Consider the following 22,792-nt stretch of genomic DNA (forward strand, 5'->3'; position numbering starts at 1 on the left):
CATGAATGTTTGAATGGGATCAGACTGCAGTTGAACAGGAGCACACACATTGTGTATTACAGTAGTGTGTTTAAATATAGAAGCAGTAATAGCAGCAGTGTGCGTCAGTACTCGCGCACAGTTTCCATGCTGTCAGCCTCTAAAAGCTTGGAAAGTGTGTGTGGTTATGAAGAACTATTAAATGTCTGTGTTTGGAGGAGCCCTCTCTCCCGCCCCCTGCAGGCCACAGCTCCTGACATGTGGATTTGTCCGGCGGTCCCTGAAGGCACCATCACGCCCAGATTTCTCCCAACATCCGGGACATTGGGAGCGGAGCGGCGTGTGGAAAGTGGGTAAGCAGGGCAGCGGAGGGCGGACAGGCGGGTTGATGACAGCTGTCAGTGCGGACAAAAACACCACGGATCTCTGAAGAGGAGCCGGATGGATCTGCCCTGAACCTCCAGCGCGGACGGGACGACGCCTCGGTTGTATCGGGGACTACTAGAAGGTGTCGCGGAGGTGAGGTCATATTTTTTGGGGATGGGGAGGATCGGTGCCAGTTTGCCCCGTCTGTCTCTCCGGAGAGTCGAGATTAGCACTGATGGCTATCCAAGCTAACCAGCCAGCTAAACAGTTGAGCTAGCCCCGGCTCCCGGTGATTGTGCTCGGTGCTGAGGGTCATCGCCGAGGGAAGGACGCGTGTGGGTGGTTGTTGTCGTTGCTGTTCAGCGGTAGCTTCACTGGAACTGTTGTAAGAATAACATTTAAAGGGGACTCTTTCAAATGGGAATTTCGGGAGGACGACGTGCTAGTTAGCATTTCTAGTTAGCATTTGTAGTTAGCGTACCAGGACCAGGCTAACCTCAGTTAACTTCAACGCTAGTGTGGTTAGCAAGCTAACGCTAACCACACGGTTCACCGGCGTAACTTTAGCTTTAACATAGCTTATACTCCTCATACAATGTCTTTAATATTCATAGTGCAGGTAGAGTAATGTTAGCTTCGCTGGTGAGTGGAAAAGTTCATGTTTCAGTAATGTGGTGGTAGCTGAAGTTGGTTCGATTCACGTCAACTAACAATAACGCACCAACCTGCTGTTATTTGATCAATAATTACATGAATGAATAGATGTTACACTCGGTGTTTCTGTGGTGGTCACACTGTTCATTTAGAATCTAGAATCCACGGGGTTTAGATCATCAGACGTTTCGAAGCAGAGCTCATTCTTCGCTCGGTCCTCTGACTCAGCTGGGTCCTAAACTAGGCGTGTTCCCCCTGTCTGTGCCACTCAGTCACACTGAGGATCCGTCTGTGATCTGTTACCTTACGATGCCTGAATGTTCATCAGCCACCATCATGTTGGTGATGAGTAACACCATTATACCAGCTGTTAATACCAGACATATCAGTGCAGTCATCGGTTCTGATCTTTTTCAGATGTTGGGGTTATTGTTGTCATCCTCCTCTGGAGCCCATTGGCTGTCCTGCATTGGAATGTTATTTCAAAATCCTGATTTACAAGCCTGCAGTGGTCCTGCATGTCACGTTTAAATCTGGTTCATGTCAGCCACAAGTGTTTATCCAAAGCCCTTGTAGGTGCCATACATGAGTGACTGTCTGTTTTTGCAGGAATGGAAGTAAGAGATAGGGAGTGTATGAGTTGTTAGGGAGATTAGAGTATATGAAAGCAGTGAAATGTAGTTGAAACTGGACACTGCCCTATTGCTTATGTTTGAATATTCTCAACACTTGACTTTGTGTACGGCCACGTTGAAGTTTCTTCTGCCTCTGTTTTTTTCCCACTAGGTGTTTACGCACTGTCTTGTGTGTTTTCTGGACTCGTACATCATCGGTAGAGCTACAGTTGCAGAGGCAACATGGGGACACAAGGCTCTGGTAGAAAGCGTGCCCCTTTGAAAGACCGGTTCTCAGCGGAGGATGAGACCTTGAGTAGCATTGCCCGAGAGGTAAGTTCATACCCAATCACATACAACTTGTTTCTCTGTTTTGGAGAATACTGGGATAAACCTGGGCTATATTCTCTTTGTATTGATCCATTCATGTGTCGCTGAATCATTGCTAATAAGATTTTCTCCAGCTCTGATTTTCTTACTTATCCTCCAGATAATGGGCTCTTCAAGCATAGGTTGAGGGTGAATTTATAAATCTATGATGTTGATGTGGGAAGCAGCATCAGATTTTAAAAGGTCGAGTAGGGTGCATATCTCCATCAAGGCTAACGCCCTGTTTCACCTTGTTAAAGTAAGTTTAAAAAATTCACGGATCTTCCCGTTTATCCCAATCTGCTTCAAAATGTGTTTTTTTTCTGGAGTCATGCCCAGCCCACCCCTCTGCAAAATGTCATGTAAATCAGTTTAGTAGTTTTTAACGAAAATTGCTGACAAACAAAGAAATGACAATGAAAAACAAAAAGGACAAGAGTAGCCTGCCGAAACAATAATCAGCTGTAATATTATTTTTACATTTTTAAATTTAAAATATTGCTAGAATGTTAATAATCACCATGTGCACATTCTGATAGATCTGATGTTGTGTCGTGTGTCAGACTTTAGGTTTGCTTTTGAAACAACTAACTGTTTAGTCAACCACTGGCAGAAAGGTGTACTGAACCTGTTGCGCAACCAATTATTTAGATTTGAAGTGCTATGGTCAAAGTTGTGTCAGCAAATCGGCCTCGGAAACATACACTTCTATGTGGATATTCAGGTTTTACTTGTTAGTGTTTCAGCCCGAGCGAGAGAGACAGCTGGTTTGGACCACAGAGAGATTGACTAGAGTGTTTTTGTTTGGGGGGGAAAACACAGGCAGAGCAGAGAAGCTGCCTGGCCTGTAACAACTTGCCATGGGATTATTCCATTTTGTTCCACAGCAGAGCTGCCATTCCTTTGCCTTTTTTCAGAATGTGGTGGCTAAGAACACAGCTTGCAAAGATAATTTTTCAGAGTTTCAGGGTTTTTTCAAGTTTGGTGGGCACAGGCAATATAGCCACATTTTCTGCAGATTTTTTTAGATTGTTTCTGATCAAGTCAACTGATTTCTTGCATTCACATGTGGAAATGTAATTCTGGATCTTTCAGCTTTTCATTCATATTTGTCTTGGCCCACTTCACTTTATCTGTGCTGTTTCAAAGCTGTGCAGTGCCTCATTCTCGGGCACTAAGCACAAGGCTCCATTTGCTCTCTTTATAGTCATGCTGGCTGATCATAGAAACATGAGTCATCTGACCCTCCCAGTAAGGTCCTACATCTGAATCTCTTTATGGAGCAAACTAGAGATTAGATCGACTGTGCAGGGAGTTTGGTGTGTAACTTGTTGCATATCACCACCCTCCCGGACAACCCTTCAAATCAGTGCAGCTTCTGCTTCACGTTGTCTGTTCCTGGTGTAGAAAAGTTGAAGCCTGTCTGCCTGTGCTTGGCACGGATCACTGCTGCGAATGACTGTGAATTTGAGCCTGAACCGTCACCGGCCTCTTACGTTACTGGGCAGTCAGTCCTCCAGGATACCAGAAGCTTGCTTACAAATCTGACAGTGTTTGAATCAGATGATCATCTCATACCCGATGTGCCTCAGATTAGGATCTAAGGGAGCTAATGGTGCTTGAACAAGGCAATCATTGACTTTCCTCAGTGTACAGAGGGGGTGTGTTTTTGTGGAAACTGTAGTTCATAGTCCATATAATTTTATTTGTAAGTCACTTGTACAATGAGAAATGCCACAGTAGTTTATGTTGCAGAGAACATTCTCCACTGTCTGTGTGATCTAATTTAATACCCCAATAATGCAAGCCTGTATTTTATTTGACATAAAAAAAAGGTATTTCTTGTTCAAAGTACCACATTAAACACAAGGAAATCAACATATCCAGGGACTAGTCAGATGTAATTTTAATATTTTTTCAAGGTTTGTCCTTTAAATTACATAGTTAATTTAAGTGCATTTAGTATGAGTGTACTGGCTTATTTGTAAGTCTTTCTATCCCATTAAATCTATTGATATTGAGGAGCTAGATATCGTTAGTTGACAGAGGTTATTATAAAAGAAATCTACATTTACAAAGTATTCCACTCAATGGCATTTATATAATTATCTGCACCCTCCATTTAATGTACTAATTGTCAACTTACATCTTACAAATGAAGCTGGAGATGCCTTATTGTGCTTTCTAATTATAAGTTTGTACTCTTGTTTAGTTTGTTAGTATTTCCTAGAGTGTTTTCTAGATGTGATCAAGTTGCTTATTTTGTCCAAAGAACAGTCCAAAACCCATAATATCAATGTTCAAATAATCTACAGTTATAAGTTGAGTTTTATCACAGTCTCAGTGACTCTGAAAGCTGCAGGTGATCTCATGATCGATTGGTGGACTACTATTTGTCCATAGTGCTGGAGGTGCGTTTGATGGCGAGCCGCTCAGGTTACTCTGCCAGCCCCACACGATGAGGCTGTCCGAGAGCTGGGGCCAGATGGGCCAGGCTATAGATAGGACAGAGACAGAGCTCAGCTGTGCTGCTGTGCAGAGCAGGTCACACTGTCAGACAGCTCAACAGGTGCAGCACAGCACAGGGTCGGCCGTCTCTCCGTCTTTCTCATTTGCGTGCTCCCCTTGTACATTCACAACTTCACATCCTTTTTCACCTTGTGAAAAGCGCGTTTCATTCTTTGACCATCGGTTAGACTCCAAAATCACTCAGAGTAGCACTAGGAAACGATAACAAAGTGTCCCACCAGGGCTGGAAGATATGGCCAATAATTATATCAGATACAATTTTTTTATATCAGTCGATATTGATAATTACTACGATTAAATGTCACATTGTTAATTATTTTAAGTTCAAAGTCTTTTTTTTTTTGCTTCTGAGTGAATGTTGTGGTTTTAAAGGGATAGTTCACCCCAAAATTGATATGCATGCAGCTACTCACCACTATGACGATAGAGGGGTGGGTGAAGTGTTCACAAAACACTTTTTGAGTTTCAGGGGTAAACAGCATTGCAGCCAAATCCAATACAATTGAAGTAAATGGTGACCTGTGTACTGTGTTTACATTATGCATAAATACTATATAATATATTGTACTTTTAGAAACTTTAAGTGAAAATTATATTGTGATAATTATTGATACTGTTTTAACACCCCACCGTGACCATAACCTTCAGCAATGATGAAATGATATGTTATCAGCTGTTCAGAAATGCCTCTTTATATGAGGGTCATTATTCTATCTTACTCATCATCTCAACTTTCCCGTGTATGTACAATCCGGGGTCATGGTTTTCACTTATTGGGATGTCAAGATCATTCTCCTGTTAAATAAAACTGTAGTCCGTTCAGGTGAATACAAGTTACTTCCTCCTACAGTTAAAGTCTACCTCCACCACAAGGGTGTTTTTCTGTTTTCATACTATAGGTTTTGATATTGATTTCCCTGTCACACACTAGATGTACCGATAAAAACAACATTGAGTTTGGGGTGGTCGTTCAGCATCAATATAAAACAATGTTTGTTCACTCCAGGCTATTAGCAAAACAGCTCAAGCGAGAGACACCGTCTATTCTGGCAGCGCAGATAAGAAATTGCTGGAATGCTGACAGTGTTTGTCTGCAGTGAGATACAGTACACAGCAGCATGCACAGTATTTATGGACTGTCTTTTAGTCACAGATAAAGGGCTGGGCTACATGAGCAAGTGTGCCATTCTTTGGTGTGTTCAAATTGTAGGCATGTATAGTATGGAATTAGTAATATGGGTGCAATAGAAGGATTGGCCTCATAGCCACCTGTGTGACTCCTCAGGGCTGGGTAGGGGCTCGCCTAAATTAGCTCCCTGTGCTGAGCTACTCTGTAAAATGAGCTGCTGTCCATATTCTGGCAAATTATTTCATGACTCCTCTCACTTTTCACCCATAGGAGAGTTTTATTTTACAGAACTTATTGTATAGGTAGTAATGTTTTTCAATGAGTATAGGCTAAATGACTTTACAGCTCTTTGTATAACACAATACACTTGTTAGCACTACGAAGTACATCCTCCAAAATGAGTATAAAGTTGATATTAGAACCTCCCTAAAATAGTTTAAAAAAAACAGCTCAACAATAAATCCTACCGTCATCAAGGTTATCATTTTTTTGAAAGTGTACTGAAGTATACACACTAATAAACTGCCAAATGAGTGTATCTTAATTAACACAATGCAATTTCTTGTTATTTATAGAAGTATAATCTGTATGCTATTGGTGCTAGGAAATGTATTAAATAATACATATTATATTGTTACATATTATTCTAATGCTGTGCATAGCTGAGAAAATAAATTAAATTTTCTAGGATTTGTTAAAAAGTTTTAATACACCACACCTTGCAGCAACACTGCAAAGTCAATGCCATCATCTAAAAGTTGGCTAATTTGGTTCTAGCTCCAGGAAGAAGCTGAGCTCTCATAATGATACTGTCACTTCAAAGAAATTAAATCAGTCAATCAAATTTAATTAAATCAATCTTTTAGGAAGTGGAAGGCTTGAGTGCCCAAATATACTCATGTTCTACTGTGTGATTTGTTGAACTCATTGCCTTTGTTTTTCTTTACCATCTTTTAACTGTTTCCTTTTAATGGCTGACAAGTGTATTCATGTTGTGTCTCACAGGCGGAGGCAAGGCTGGCAGCGAAGAGGGCGGCTAGGGCGGAGGCCAGGGATATTCGAATGAGGGAACTTGAACGGCAGCATAAAGAGGTATACAAAACAAACTGAACTTAACTGGCAAAGAAGCACTGTGATGATTATTCAACCCAACGAGTTGTAAATGTCCTGTAACTGCAAATCAACTGTAGAATGAACGTTAAAAATTGTTTTCTCCCATTTTTTTTTACTGTTTTTACTTCAATTCCTGACAGTTGCTACAATAATTTACAGTTTTTGCAATCTGCCTCCATTGTCACTGGTTTGGAGGAGACTGCGTTTGACTCTACATCTTGAAAGAAACTTTCAGATTAATCTGAGAGTTCATATACAAAACCATAACCACAGAAAGAAAAATAAGTGCTGCATGTCCACAGATATCCACAGACCAACATGTCTATTCCTGTCGCAAATGTCACCCAATGTTGTTTTTTATATTTTCATATTTTAGAGTGAAATATGATTGTATGTTTTCCTTGCACTTCCTCCCTCTGTCCAGCATTCTTACCACTCATCTGGCAGTAGCAACAGAAAGTGGGGTCAGATCCACCAGTGGATGGTAGGCGAGCGAGCGCGTGCTGCAGCCTCGCAGTCCACTAACAGCCTGTTGTGTGTGTGTGTGTGTGTGTGTGTCTGAGCCCCGGTCAACCCTGACAGTTTACACTTGACTCACAGACTACACTGTACCTCACTATGGAAATATGCCTCAGCAGTGTATTTGCTTTGGAGACACCCTAATCTGTGTATCTGTAGACCAGGCTATGGCCTTTGACTTTATTTAGAGAAGCTGAATTTGCATGAAACAGGGCAGTTTGGACGTTTAGCTGCAATCCTCAAACCTCCAGCTACTTTATATATAGTGGATGGTTTTGAAGGTTAATGAGCTGGTTTTGCATGGATTTAATCTGGGTGTGCATCGTTGTATTGACTAGATTGTGCTCTGTTTTGTTGCCTTTTTATGAGAATATATGAGACAAAAATTTGCTGCATATTACCTGTTCTTGTATCTTCATCCAACAGTGTGGTCTTTCATTTGAAAAGCAGGATTTCCCGTTCTGATTTTTGTAACGCTTTCACTCAAAACCCTGCGTTCGTACTCAAATAGCTGCTGCTCAAACTGTGCACTTGCACTCAGATGATTTCTTGCTTGGGCTGATTTCCTGTGCTCCAGCTTCTGCTCTTGGATTTTTTTGTTCTGCACTTGCATGGGCGGTTACTTTAACCAGGTTCATGCAGTGCCACCCTCTACGGCTTTATTAATACACTGGCTTCCCGGCGCTTTTTTATTTGTCAACACTGGTAAACTGAAATTCTATCGGTTAGGGAATTTTGACAGACTTGTTATAGAAAGAATCCAAGCTCGTAGGAGAAATTCAAAAGCAGATGTTTCATGCTCACACAGTAGTAATTTGAGAACAAGGACAAGAGCAGGATATCCATCCAAGCAGCAAAATACATTGAATGCAAGCTCACAGTTTGAGCACAAGCAGAGCAAATCTAAGCACAAGCAGGGGCTATTTGAGTGCAAGGGCAGGGTTTTGAGTGAAAACATTAACCAGTCAGAACGTAAAATTTATAAGTCTCGCTCTCAAACTGAAAGGCCACACTCTTGATTTAAGATACGGAAGAATAACATATTCATGTTTTTCATTAATCTTGCTGCTATGATTGAAGTGAGTAACCGTGGTGGATGTTTATCCATTTGGTTATAAACATGAGGACAGAAGTTGTACAGCATGGTTTGGGGTTTACGTAGCAACTGTTTTGCAGTGACATTATTCACCCTTGTGAAGCCTTTCTACTTTCACTCTGTAACTCTTATCAACTTTCCTCCCTGACTCCAGGCTGACTCTGAAAAAGCCAGAACCTCTAGTAGTAGTAGGTCCAGCAGTCGTCACCGGGTCTGTATCTCCCTCACACACTTCCTCTTTGTCTTCCTGCATTTCCTCTCCTTTTTTTCTTCTTTAATCCTGCAGTTAATCTCTCATCACCCATACCCCTCTGTCTACTTCTCTGCTGTGACTCCATGTTTCCACATTAACAGGGGCTGGATGATGATGTCATGTCAGTCCGCAGCTACAGGGTGCGTACATAATACACCCCTGCCTGTTTTATTAAGACTTGGCTTTCATAAGGGCACACTGATGACGTGTGAAAGCAATAGTTTTTGTTCAGTAAGCACTACTTAGCAGTATTACATTTATGTTCTTTTGAGCTTAGTCCATACTTTAGTTGTCCTGGAGAAGATTTATGTTAATGTTTGTCTGTTTCTTTACTTTGAAGTCAACTTCATCAGCAGTACGCGACCTTGGTTCTAGTACAACTCGATCCAGTTCCCGTAGAAAAGATGCCCTGGTGCGTTGTGTGTGTGCATGTGTGTGAGACCATAATGTACCATGTGTGGAGTCTGGCAACAGGTTAATATTGATTGATTCTCAGCATGTAACCAGAGTTCTGGATAACTTTATTGTGCTAAGCAGAACTAACTTGTATTCCAAAGTGTTTGCTCAGCAGCAGTCAAAGCTTACAGATTTTCTCCCCTCAACCTGTGCTGAGTTATGTGCAACAGTATAGATGCTCTTGAACACATTGCCAGTAGTAGAGCATAGAAGGGCTGATATTGCATTTGCACCCGCTGTTACAAAACGCTTATCTTTGGGTTGTCTTTGCATTTTCGACATCATATCTCTTTACTTAACTTCCATCACACAGTCATTGTAATGGCAGGTCCTGTCTGTGACTAATTTTTTTGTTCCCTCTGTGTGGCCTTGATAGGATGTGTAGAAATAAATGGTTTGCTTTGTCAATTGCTGTGTTATGTTACTTAACCTGAACAACTAACCTGGTGTTAGTGAGACACAGGAAACGTTTGTTGACTGGGCAGAACCAGCTGCATGTCTCAGATACTTGATCATAACTCCTGTGACTCCTGTTCTCTCTTCAGTCTGACAGCCTCTCCACTAGCTCTGCCCTCAGGAGTTCCCGCTCCACTGTATGCACACGTATATCGATCAATTCATTACTGCTGCTTCTACGCTTTCCTTCCAGTCATTTGACTTACTCAAGGTTCCTTTTTTCTGGGCTGAACAGAGTTCTGTGTACAATGACCTTCATGGCCATAAAAAGGCTTCATCCAGCTCCTCGAGGAAGGACCTGCTGGTCAGTGTTTTTTTTCTCAGTGTTAGTGTCTCTGCAGTCTCAAGCATGGAGGCAGTGAAGACTAACGATAGTGGTGGTGATGATCTACTGGTGAACAACTTAACCCCTGATTAAAAAAAAAAAAAAAAAAAGACACTAAAGCTGCTTTCAGACATCCACAAAAATCCTGACAATCTCCTGAAATTTTCCTGAGGGCCTGTATGTGAGAACACAAATATCCAAGTCAGTTTTTTCCGGACATTCTCTGTAGTTTCTCCGGCCAGCCTCCAGATACTGGGGGAGTGAGCCCATGTGAGAACACAGCAAGAGATTAGCCAGAGGATTCACCATACGCGAGGGGGTGTGTTGATCACATCTAAAACATGTGATGGGCACAAAATAAAAAGGAATACAATTCATCTCAGGATGAAAAAGAGGTGTCAAGCGCTAGAAGACAAGATGTAAACTTGGAAAGACATTGAGACTCCAGAGTTTTTGGGGATAAGAACCGATGTCTGTGTTGATATGCTGTAAACAAAAACGCGTGATTTGCGTAGTGGACATTTTATGCATATTTCCTCCCTCCACCTGAAAGAGATTTTTCTGTCGCCTACGCGTCTAACTGGAGAACCTCATGCTGTGTTCTTCATATGTGAAAGGCAAATTGACCCATTGTGCAGACATTGTCCAGAGTTCATGTCTGAAAACAGCTATAATTATCGTTTATCAAGTTGTGTTAAATGTATCAGAAATATTAGTCTGACACTAAAATTCATTATGTTGGTCATTATTTGAGGTCAAATGTTACTACTCTTCCAGACTGGTCTGTACCATGATCAAAGGAACTACACCAGCCTCACCAAGAACAAACCTCTGTCCTCTGCCTCCTCCTATCAGCCTCCGCCCTCCACCTCCACCTCCACCTATCAGCCTCGGGTCAGTCTTCCTCTGAGTGCTGCCTGTCCAACTTTCAGCCTTTTTATTTGGTAGTCAAAGGACACCCAATGAAACTGGACTCCAGTTTGAACAGCATACTCCTATCTGCATGATTCAGTTTATTGGACATTTATATTGCTAACATAGTTGTTATATGGCTGCAATATGGGCTATTGTTTGTTTGAGATAAAAGTATCAAAGATTAAGGGAGAAACATGCTGATTGTATATAATGAGTTGCCTAGTTATGTTGCAGAAAGACAAAACTGCCCTTTGAGGAGATACTGTATCTATCCACTCTAAAACAGTTATTGTGTTTATTTGAATTCATGTTAATTATAGCTGGCTGACAAAAGTGGTGTTCTACCAGTGTTACATTACATTACATTTCATTTAGCTGACGCTTTTATCCAAAGCAACTTACAATAAGTGCATTCAACCATGAGGGTACAAACCCAGAACAACAAGAATCGAGAAAGTACAATTTCTTCAAAAAAGCAAAACTACAAAGTGCTATAAGTAATTGCCATTTAAGTGCTACTAAATTGTTAGTTTAAAAATGTTATTCAAGGTATAGTCGGAAAAAGCACAGCGGACAAGGACAGTGTCACCTCACCTGACTTCCACACTCTGAATGCTACAGGGTCAGCAAAACATTCATCCTGTTTCCACCCGCTGCAGCTCTTAAATCTCTCTCCACCTCACATTCCCGCCACAGCACTCCTCTGTCCTCTAAACTGACCTCTCCCCGCTCCCCTCCTCTTCCACAGGCCACCACTTCCTCGTCCTCCACCACGGGTACAGGGCTGTCTCGCAGCCACAGTATGGTCAGTTTCTGTTCACTGGAGTGGGCAGCATCTCTCTGCATGCCTCTAGTTATCTTAAGAAGCAGACCTTTCCCCTCTCCTGAGGCCAAATACATGTGATAGGATACCCCAGTCACTTATATTTAGCTCCTGTACAGTCTGAGCATGTGGCGTGGCCAGAAATTTGTAGTTTAGTTAGTTAAAACAGGAGCTTGTGTGAAGCTAGGGCCACTGAAACAAACTGATGTTGGAAATGGTGTTTCATATTATTGCATGCTGCAAAGAAAGCCCTCCTACGAAACCTATTCAGCCAATGCCTCAAAGATTTATGCTCCTTCTCGTGTTTTGCTGAGTCCTGCATTGTCTCCCACGTGTTCCTCCAGGCCTCTATTTGTGACAACACGGGTCTTTACGGCTCGGGCTACAGTTCAAGAGCTGTGAGTCTTCTGAATGTTTGTCGAACCAGCGTTTCAGCTGCATACTGTTTTGCCTTTGGCCTAACATCTGACTTGATGTGGATCCCCTGACCGATCCTCTCCTCCCTCTCCTCCTCCTCCTCCTCCTCCTCCCATCCTCCCATCCACAGCCCTCTGAATACAGCTGGTACTCCTCTGGTGCCAGCTCCACCCGCAGCAGCCCTGCGGTGAGCACCCTATAACCACCACCATCCTGCATGATATCAGCTAACACCACACACAGACACTGACAGACTCCCCTTTGCCCCCCCCCCTCTCTGCATCACACATCCTTCCTCATATTGACGGTGACTATGTTTACATGGACACCAATATTCAGAGTATTAAGCTTATTCTCAACAAGATACTATTTAGATTATGATGTTCCATTCTTTTTCCGGTGAACATGTTAAACTGAGCTGAAATAGTTTAGTGTACAATGCTGCAGTTTTTACCATTTGGGAGGTTTTCTTTCTAATTTAGCAAAAAAATACAACTTCTTAAAATTTTTGGAGTATGACCTTATTTGTGTTAAGGTAATTAGAAAATACTTTTTACATGACAGTGTCTTATTCAGACTATTGTTTTAATCAGGTTAATATCAGAATATTGTTGTCTGTATAAACATTTCCTCTGTGACCTCTCATACCAAACTGGCTATAGCTTGATTAAGAGAGCAGCATCCTTGAAGCGTGTGAACTGAGAATTTCTTCTGCAGTGCTGTGCAGGCTAAGGTGTTGAATCAGGGTTGTCTGACTTGCTTCCAGTTGGTCCAGTTGACTAAATTATCCAAATTGCATGAATTGGCATTACTTTCTAGGTTTATAGTCTTTGGAGTAATCCAATAACCTGTTTTAAACAGACAGTGCTACTGAACATCTAGGAATTGCTGTTTGAACAAGACGTGTGTGTCAGAAAGAGCCTCGGGCATGCAGCCATCTTCTTCTTTACTTTGGCGCCTCATTGTGTGCTTGTATGTGTGCGTATTCCTCTCAGTCTTCCTCAGATGATGACACTGTCAGCAGCGTGTCCCAGGAACGCTTCAACAGAGGCCGCAGGGACAGTGTGGTGAGCTGTAGGGAACATAATCTAGACCCAAGCTGTTTTGTTATTGTAGTTGATATAATCAAAGATTTTTCAACGATTCTGTCACTGCATCACCTTCATACCTATTATTATACATTTTTAATGCATTGACCATGAACTCCTCTGGCTGCATTGTGTATGTCATGTTTTTCCTCTGTCCTTTTTTCCTAACTGACTTTTACACTTTGGTCCCTGTTATCATTTATTTCTCTGCCTATCATCTATGTCTCTACCATCTTCCTCCTGTGTGTCCTGTAAGCAGTCGTCCGACTTCTCAGACATTAGTGAGTCAGCTGCTGATTATTTCAGCCGCTCCAACCGAAGGGGCAGTATTGTGTCTGACCTCGATGATTTGAGCATTCCAGATCTGGACGCTGTAAGTGGTTAAACCAAGCTCGCAACAGTGGATTGGCAAATGCAGTGCAACAACAATGTTTGAATATTTTTTATAATTGATGCATGATTTGAAAAATATCTTTTTGGTTTTCAAAACTCATCCTACATCCTGCTGTCATGTTTTATTGATAACCTTATAAAAGAGTAGACTGATATAAGGCTAGTCGATGTAACAGCATGGACTTGTCATGTGTGATTTTTAACACTGGTGTGATTCCCTGAGCATTGCACTCTGGTTGACAACTGTGTATGATCTGTGAACATGCAGCACTTCTCCCTGACTCGTATTAACCCGTCTCCAGGACTAACTCCCTGATTTACAGGTGAAGAACTCAGCTCAAAGCATAACCACACAGGACGCATGGTTCTCAAAACTGTGCAACTTATTCTATAGTAATACATTTTTTTTCTGTTGCAGCTGGATGACAAATGCGACAAGCAGTATACAGATTACAGTCGGGTGAGTTTATTATTATTATGTATTTTACTTAATTCATTCAGTATCTTCACAAAGCACCAGAGTAGGTTTATATATACATATAGAAACCACTGTTTGAGAATTCATCAAGAATGTAACTCTCGAAAGCAACAGGTAAAATCTTACACTGACTACTGAATTACAGTGTTACTATGGCAACGCAATCGTTTGTCAAGTTCATAAAACACACTTCAGCACATGTTTGTGACAATGCCTCCCTCAGGAGGATGTGAATAGGATCACTAAGAGCCCTGCAGGATCGGATGTTGGTGTTGAATAACATGTTGGGAGTTGTGTTGCACTTTTGCGTTTTTGTTTTTCTGACTGGCGTTTTGCGTCCGCAGCCGTCTTCACGCTGTGCCACCCCAGGCCTCTCAGCAGCCACGTTGGCATCACTGGGTGGCACCTCGTCACGGCGCGGCAGCACAGACACCGGCAGCGTCTATGATGCTGACACCAGTCTGAGTGAGCTTAGGGTAAGGGGAACTACACGCACAGTGTTGACTCTTTCTACATGTGTCTGTTTAAATAGAAATGTGATTTATATGAAGTAAATCTGTGTTTTCTCTGTTAGTCATCATTACATTCTCAAAATGTTTAAAACCCATATGTTCTATGTTTGAGTCAGTTATATAAACTCCTTTTTCTGTGTATGAATGAACCTTCCACAGCATTGCCTTCCTCCCTGCTGTTTTAAGTGTCTGCTTTAACCGTTTTTCTTCAAGTATGCACGGGAGGTCTGGATGTGTCATGTGTCCTGCGTAGCTGGGTGGTCATGTGTATGCCAGCTAGACTGTCTTTGAGACGAAAGCACGGGTGCTCTGTTATCTCTCCTTGATACTCCCCTACCCTCTCTGACGCCCCAGCTCACCCGATCCATTCCTTCCATCTGCCCTACAGGATATCTATGAACTAAAGGACCAGATTCAGGATGTAGAGGGGCGTTACATGCAAGGGCTTAAAGAGCTGAAGGTAGAGGGGCTTGAGCTCGCAGCATGCCTTCTCTTGTCCGCTGGGAGCAGTATGGCCTCACTAACCCCCCCCCAACCCTACTCATACCCCTTCTGTGCCCCCCTCTCTCCTGTAGCTCTCTAACACCACAACTGTGTCTCTGCGTGCTCCCAGTGTGAATTGCGTAATGACCCTTTCTGTTGCATGATCTTCCCTCACTTCCTGTTTTGATCCAACTCACTGGTTGTGGCCTGAAGTGAAGGCACTCCCACAGTTCAGAGGTGTAAGAAGAAGAAGAGCAACATGCTCCACCTGCTGACAGATAACAGCAGTTCTCTCAATTTCAACACTCCTCTTCCAACCAGCCTCAGTGTCGGCCCTTTAGTTTGACGTCTCAATTAACCTTCAACAGCTGCCTGCTCTCTTAGAAAGGACAATATACCCTTTATCTCATGTATATGAGTAGTTTACTAACAAACCTGACTCCTGGCTTGTTCTTGGTAGAATTGAATACATCTGAAGCACTTTAGCTAGATTACTTTTCACCATCTTGTTTCTGGTTCACTTGTAGCTCTCTCTGTCAGATCCCCCTTTTCACACTTCTGCCTTGTTTCACTCCTCAAAGTGAATCTACGCATTCTTGTTTTTGTTTGTTCAATGTCACCTCTTTGACATCACATAGTGAGCGGTTAAAATGGTGAAATACCACAAAAGGTGTTCAGAATTATGTCTAATGACATTTAGAAATAAGAAAATATATTTGTAGCATGTTTGGTGTGTTAAATTTGTTGCACCTGAAAGCCCACTGGATGCATGTAGGTGAGCTGTGCTTTAAACGTGTTTACTCTGTTTATTAACCGGCTTCCACCCATATCAGGAGTCACTTGCAGAGGTGGAGGAGAAGTATAAGAAAGCCATGGTATCGAACGCCCAGATGGATAACGACAAAGCCAACCTCATCTATCAAGTCGACACGCTAAAGGACGTCATAGAAGAGATGGAGGAGCAAACGTCCGAGATGAGGAGAGAGCTGGAAGAAAAGTCAAAGGTGACATTGTTGATCAATCAAGGAAAAGTCATTTTACAAAATATGTGGCCGTGCTGTGGCTGAAAAGTTCTGTCTGTGGTTTCAGGAATTAGAAAGGCAAAAGCACACATGTACAGTCCTGCAGCATAAACAAGAAGAACTGAAGGAGGGAATTCGCCAGAGAGATGAGCTTATAGAGGTAAGGCTGACCATGCATTAGGAAAACAAACTGCTTCTGCCAGTGTGAACACATCAGTTTGATATTTTATCAACTGAAAGGTGTTGGTGCAGATTGTAGAGGAGACTTTGTTCTGCAGGAACTTTGATAAGGGTTGATTGGCACTGGCCGGCCTCTAGGTCCTCTCCCAGTCTATTGCTGGGACATTCAGCTGTTTCCTTGTCCTGTGTGACTCTGAACACTATCCGTCATTCCTCTCTCAGTGTTATCTCCTCAAATGACTCTCTTCTCTTCCTGTCTGTATCTCTCATTTTTGTATCTCTATGTATTTATGTGCATTTTCACTTCTTTTGTCTTCTTTCATTCAATTTATTCCTGTTCTGCTTTTATCCTGTGCTGTGTCACCTCGTTACTGCTCAACGCTGCTGCAGGAGAGCCAGCGAATGCAGACTAAGTTAGATGCCCTCACCAGAGAGGTGTTTGACCTGCAGGAAACTATAAACTGGAAGGACAGAAAGATTGGGGTAGGAGGCCCCATGTGGCTGCTCCGACAGAAACCGAGAGTCATAGATTATTGCACTTTTTCAGCCTGTAGACACCGTGTGCAGCTCTCTAACCTCTCGTGCTGTCTCTGCATGATGGATATCCTTAGGCATTAGCACATACCTGGACCCATCCATATTCACAGTTTGGAGTTTTGCATGTCAAATTAACAGGGTTTTCAGTTTGGGTTCTGCCGTGTCAGCTAACAAAACAAGTGCACTGGCCCTGTGTTAAATCTACAAGTGGACAGCCTGTAAAATACAGATGTTTTTCTTTAGGGTTGTTATGTTAACATAAGTATTTGGATTACATATCTTCTTAAGCATGACATGCATGTTCCACGTGTGGATCAGTTCATTTGTTAGTTCATGAAGTCAGACTCCTAATGATGGAAGTATAATAATTAGTATGTAGCTTTTCACAAAGTGCAAAATCAGAGGTACATCATCTCCTATGTTTTGTTTTTTTCTATCTTTATTCAAGACCATGGATTTTAATTTTAAGAGCAGGACTTATTGATTTCACTTAAATAGTTCCTGCTTGTGCTTTAGCTCTGTTGAAATCCCCCAACCAATAGAATGACCAGCGATCTACTGGACTCCTGTTCCATAAAGGTGTTTTCCATTCAAGCACAAAAACGGGAAGCAGAAGTAATAAGAAGGCTATGGAGGGCAATTTTCACTGACCTGTTGCTAAAAAAATTAAGATCATATGTTTCCTGCATGCACAGAAGCAGCTTGAGCACGAGAAGAGCTGAAGCTGGAGCGAAGGAAATCTGTCCAAGCAACAATCTGAGCACAAGTTTGAGCATTAGCAGAGAAAATCGAAGTACAAGCAGGGGCTATTTGAGTGCAAGTACAGGGTTTTGAGTGAAAGTATTACAAAATCTTGCTCTCAAACTGAAAGAACACGCACTTGAATAAAGTTAAGAGGAAATAAATCCATAATCTCCCTCCTTGTAAACTTATCAGCCTCTGTGTTGTACCTGTCCTATATCTTTTCCCAGTATCATTTTCTATGAGCATGTCACCTCGTCTGTTTTGTACTGTTTGTTTCTTCCTCCTCTTCGGTGGCTTGAGATGCACAGTGCATGTTTGTGCATGGAGCGTGTCTTTGCTGTGTCATGTGTTGCATGTCTGTGTCTGAGTCTATCCAACTTCTCCTCTGCCTCTTCTCCTCTCTCTCTCTCTCTCTCTCTCTCTCTCTTGTCTCCTCTCATCTGTGTGGCCAGGCCCTAGAGAGGCAGAAAGAGTACTTTGATTGCATTAGGAATGAGAGAGATGAGCTCAGAGATGAGCTCGCTGACATCAAGGAGAAGGCCAAAGCAGGAGAGGTAGGTCCACTAAGTCCCAGAAAAGACATAAGGTTAGAGGAATGAGTTTACGGCCAAACAACCACATTTTATACTTTTTCATTTTGGGTAGAAGCCATTGAATTTGATCAAAACTGTTACTGTGTACTTTTAAATTCTGCCTTTTTGTTTATTTCCCCACTATATTTTCTTGGTGCAGTGTTCATCTGTAAACCGATTCAACATGTGAATATACAGAATCTGTGGGACAAGATTTCAGGGCTGGAAGCCTTCTGGTTTTTGTTTCTAGATTTAACTGATCGCATTTAAGGAGGCTTTGTTTGCCTCCAGGTAAACAGTCTGTGTTGCGAGCAGCAGAGGTGGGACACAATGACTGAAATGCTTCAACTACCTGCTTTTTGATTTATCTGCGTTCATATGGAGATATCTGTCAATAAAGATTAGCCAAAATGTCATCTGCACCTAAATATACTTCGTCATCAGAATTAGCCTCTGGGCTGCGAGATTGATCTGTAGATGACCATGACTTCAGTTCACTACATCAAATGACAAATGAATGGATTTATTGTTCAAAGACATATGCTCTCAATGTCACTGTTCATAGACATCACCACAGTAACTTCCCGTATTAACAAATGCGCAAGTCAGCATCTGTTATTGTGCAAACACATGGTAAAAGAAAGGAAAATGTCAGAGGTGTTGTGCAACATTCAACATTCAAACATTCAAAAACAATGAATGTAGTTATACACTGCCGAAGGTCTAAAGAAGCAATGTGAAGCAACATTCACATAGTTAACTGGAAAAGATGGTTGTGATGAGAGTGGAAGTATTTTTGCAAACATGTCTGAACAGAGACAGAATGTCTTTGTCTTTGTTAGTTTGAGCGGACGAATCCTGACACATCCTGCTTCACTTTGTGCCTTCAGGTTTAAATGAGGCAAAGTCAGGGGCTGAAACTTTTGTTATATGGATATATGATACATGTTATCACCCACAGACCACTCACTGGCCTTTACTGTTCAAGATTTTAACTTTTGTTTTTATTATCAAAGCTCCATGTGTTCATGACTGCCAGCTGTTGGTTTGTTTGGTCACTTAGTGGGGGTGGTATGATGGGAAGAAGTGACATCAGTTTATAACTTCATTACTGTAAAGGTTGTGGCAACAGAGTTTCCTCAGTAATTGGCCTTTTCTCACCACAGAAACACGGGCTGGTTATCATCCCAGACGGCACACCGAACGGAGACGTCAACCACGAGCCCGTGTCCTCGGGGATCACTGTGGTCTCCCAGGAGGCCGCCCAGGTGCTGGAGTCTGCAGGAGACGGACCGCTGGGTGAGTCTGAGGATGTGATTGATAAGTATGCAGATCTGATGAGGCGTGTATTTACACTCACCAAAGCTTGGAATGAGAAGAAAACCTTGTACGTTTGAGTGATCTTGTTATTCTATTTGTTGTTTGTCCAAACAACGCATATGCAACAGGATTCAATTGTTAAACACTGACTCTGCTTTTCAAAGTAAACTGCGTCAGTTCTAAATAGTTTCCATCTGTTGTGTAGATGTCAGGCTACGGAAGTTGGCAGAGGAGAAGGATGAACTGTTGGCTCAGATCAGGAAGCTGAAGAATCAGCTGGAGGAAGAGAGACAGAAACACTCGAAGGTGGACAGTACGTTCACGGACGGGGAGAGGATGGAGAACGGTACTGACCTGCACGTTATTGAGATGCAGAGTAAGTTGGTTTTATAATTATGAATCCACACACTGATGAACATTTTCTCTATTTTCAAACCTGAGCTGCTATCAGACATGCACAGAACTCCAGATATTCTCCTGAAATTATCCAGCGGGGCTGTATGTGAGAGCACAAATGTCTGAGTCAGTTGCGCCGGACACTCTTTGCAGATTCTCCTGCCAGCCCCCTTGTAAAACCTCTGGATAATGTCTGTGAGCCCATGTTAGAATACAGCAGGAGATTCTCCGGCTGACAATGACAGCTCTAACACGCAACAGACGCAAGACTGAAAAAAAAAAAAACTCGTGTAGAAGACATAGACGAAAATGTCAACTTGGAAAGACAACGAGATTTGAGAGCTAGTTCATGTGTGAATAACTCTGCTTGTCTCTGTTTTCTCTGTAGGAGACGCCAACAGACAGATGAGCGAATACAAGTTCAAGCTTTCTAAGGCAGAACAGGAAATGGGCACAATGGAGCAAAATGTGAGTGGGAAAGAAACGACAAACCACATGATAGTTTGCACTAAATTAAAGAAACATGATTCACAGGCTTTATAACCTTTTGTGTCTGTTTTTCAGATTAATAGACTTGAAGGGCAAGTGTCCAGGTACAAGACAGCTTCAGATAACTCGGAGAAAGTAGAAGACGAACTTAAAGCGGAAAAACGGAAACTTCAAAGAGAGGTAACGACGCCGAAAAACTTATTTTTCCCAGCGAGAAAAACTCAGCAGGCTGAATGTGATGACTCTCCTCTGTTCCCCCCCACAGCTACGCACGGCTCTAGATAAGAACGAGGAGATGGAGATGACCAACAACCACCTAGTAAAGCGCCTTGAGAAGATGAAGGCCAACAGGAACGCCCTTCTGTCGCAGCAGTGAGGCAAGGCAGCGTCACCACAGAAGCCCTTAAACTCGCACCTCAGACCTCTTGACTGCCATATTTGCATCTGGAGCACATTTCCATTTTCAACTGTAACACTTTAAAATTTGTAGCTAACCAAAAAAACACTTGTAGCACAGGAAGAGAAACAAAACGGAACTGTGTCTGTTTTCTTTTAAAACCCTGAAGTGTTGGTTTGAGCTGGCGAGCTGCCAGTGTTTTGGGAGGAATGACTCTAAATAAAACTTTAAAGTTGCTGGGAGATACAACCGAGGAAAGATCTCTTGTCACTACTTAATTTTTCTGACCTTTGTACTACATCATGTTATCCAGGAGATTTTCTTTCCCTCTGGCTGGGTGCTTGGCTGTATTGTTTTGTTTATTATTCTTTTTTTCTTTTTTTTTTTGATAAGTTGCATGAATGAGTATAATGATGCTTTTTAAACTATTCAACCCTCACAGCTGCTCCAGCCCTGCACCTTCTCTGCTTCCCCTCACACAGTGAAGTGCCTTCTCACACTAGGAGACAGGGGGTCTGCGCCGCTCCATGAAACAATAATAGTTTTAACAGGTACAGAATGATGTATTTAAGAAGAGGTGCGGCCGTCATCTGAAAATATATAGAACCAACTTTGTCTGCTGCGGTTTCATTGAAATTTTTTCAAATATTTAAAAGATTTCTTGAAAATAAATGTGTAATTTACAGAACTGTGTATACAACTGTGTATATTTCTAAATATGTATTGTCAAAACATGAGGTGTGAATGTTATTCATTTGAAGGTTTGGTAGTTTTCCTGTATACATACACTATATTTAAATATGGGTGTAGATTTCAAATACCTGGTGATATTTCAGATTATTATTATTATTAATCTCACTTAAGGTCCAGATTTGAATATGGAATAGACAACAGCCAGTGGTGGGAGGCACTATGTTTTCTGGTTGTCCATCCGTCTGTCCCAGGTAATTGTCAAAGATGAACTGATAAGAAGTTAAAGTCACTGTGACTGCCATATTTTTTTGAACGGGACATATCAGGAACCCCCCCCCATAGGTAATTTCATCACATCTGACACAAACATTCACTTAGACTCGAGGATGATCTGATCAAAATTTGGAGGTCCAGGTCACTGTGACCTGACAATTTACATGTTTGTCCTTGAACATGATTTCATAAGTCCGTCTTTTGGGAATTCCTTCAAATTTGAATGCGATGTCACTTGAACTCAAAGTCGTCAGAGTCAAAAAACTAAATGTATGTATGTGCATTGTCAAAACATAAGGTGAGTGTTGTTCAGTTGTAGCCTTCGTACTTTGCGGATATACATGCAGTATATTTAAATATGGGAGTAGACATAACTGACATAGAAGAGGAGATCATTTTCTCTTTTCTTCCTAACTCGTTGGTATCCAGATGAGTTCTTCTGTGGCTGAGGCAGAGATTGGAACATTTATGCTACAGCAGTAATGGTTGAACGGTTTTTCCTTCGCTTCCTTCAGTTTCCATACTGACGTTACGAACTTGTAATTGTCCACAAGGTATTTCCAAGTGAAGGTTTTACTTCGCTTCACGCTGAGCTCTGATCCCTCCACGCTGCACACGCCTCACAGTTCCTGGGGAAATTGTCAAAGTAATAAAAGTGGAGCTGGTGTTCTGCCACATTTTGGGCATCATGACGCAATTCTGTTTTTCCTGGCAGCGTGTCCCAACCCGCTCTTTCAGAAAACCATGTGAAGGCGCTGCACTTTTAAATAGGCCATTCAGAGCGAGGATTTCCTGTGACCGAGTGGAGCCTTTATGCATCATGGCAGATGGTTTCTATGCCTCTGTGCCGGAGACAGCCAGTGGTTGGACGCATTATGTTTTCGGGTTCCACGTCCGTCCCATTCCCATGAACGCGATATCTTGCCTTTAGGGAATTTCCTCAAATCTGGTACAAATATTCAGTAGGACTTCAGGATGAACTGATTCGATTTTGGTCGTCAGAGGTCACGGTGATGTCACAAAGCCTTTTTTTTTTAAGGGAATTCTTCTCCTTTTCACCATTCACTTGAGCTTGAATTTAATCCTGCCTAACCAAAGGTCAAAGGTCACGGTGGCCTCACGTTTTTATTGAACATAATATCTTTAGATCAGCTGGAGGGAATGTCATCAACTTTCACTTGGACTCAAAGCTGAACAGATTT

The 22,792-nt window shown here is 42.0% G+C and overlaps 1 protein-coding gene across 1 annotated transcript; it reads left to right on the forward strand.

The window, feature by feature from the left end:
- The first annotated feature begins 297 nt into the window (after positions 1–297).
- Positions 298–20,749, forward strand: lrrfip2 (leucine rich repeat (in FLII) interacting protein 2). The gene is given in 26 exon segments (XM_034608442.1): positions 298–498; positions 1,786–1,946; positions 6,646–6,732; positions 7,178–7,237; positions 8,523–8,579; positions 8,723–8,761; positions 8,962–9,033; positions 9,623–9,748; positions 9,751–9,837; positions 10,636–10,752; positions 11,522–11,578; positions 11,941–11,994; positions 12,144–12,200; positions 13,009–13,080; positions 13,361–13,474; positions 13,913–13,954; positions 14,317–14,448; positions 14,873–14,944; positions 15,801–15,971; positions 16,057–16,149; positions 17,903–18,004; positions 19,189–19,321; positions 19,548–19,718; positions 20,127–20,206; positions 20,303–20,407; positions 20,493–20,749. Coding segments are annotated over 25 exon segments (2,301 nt in total). The 5' UTR covers positions 298–498; positions 1,786–1,856; the 3' UTR covers positions 20,604–20,749.
- Positions 20,750–22,792: the final 2,043 nt, after the last annotated feature.

The sequence above is a fragment of the Hippoglossus hippoglossus genome, chromosome 15 (assembly GCF_009819705.1).
Source record: "Hippoglossus hippoglossus isolate fHipHip1 chromosome 15, fHipHip1.pri, whole genome shotgun sequence".
NCBI lineage: Eukaryota > Metazoa > Chordata > Actinopteri > Pleuronectiformes > Pleuronectidae > Hippoglossus > Hippoglossus hippoglossus.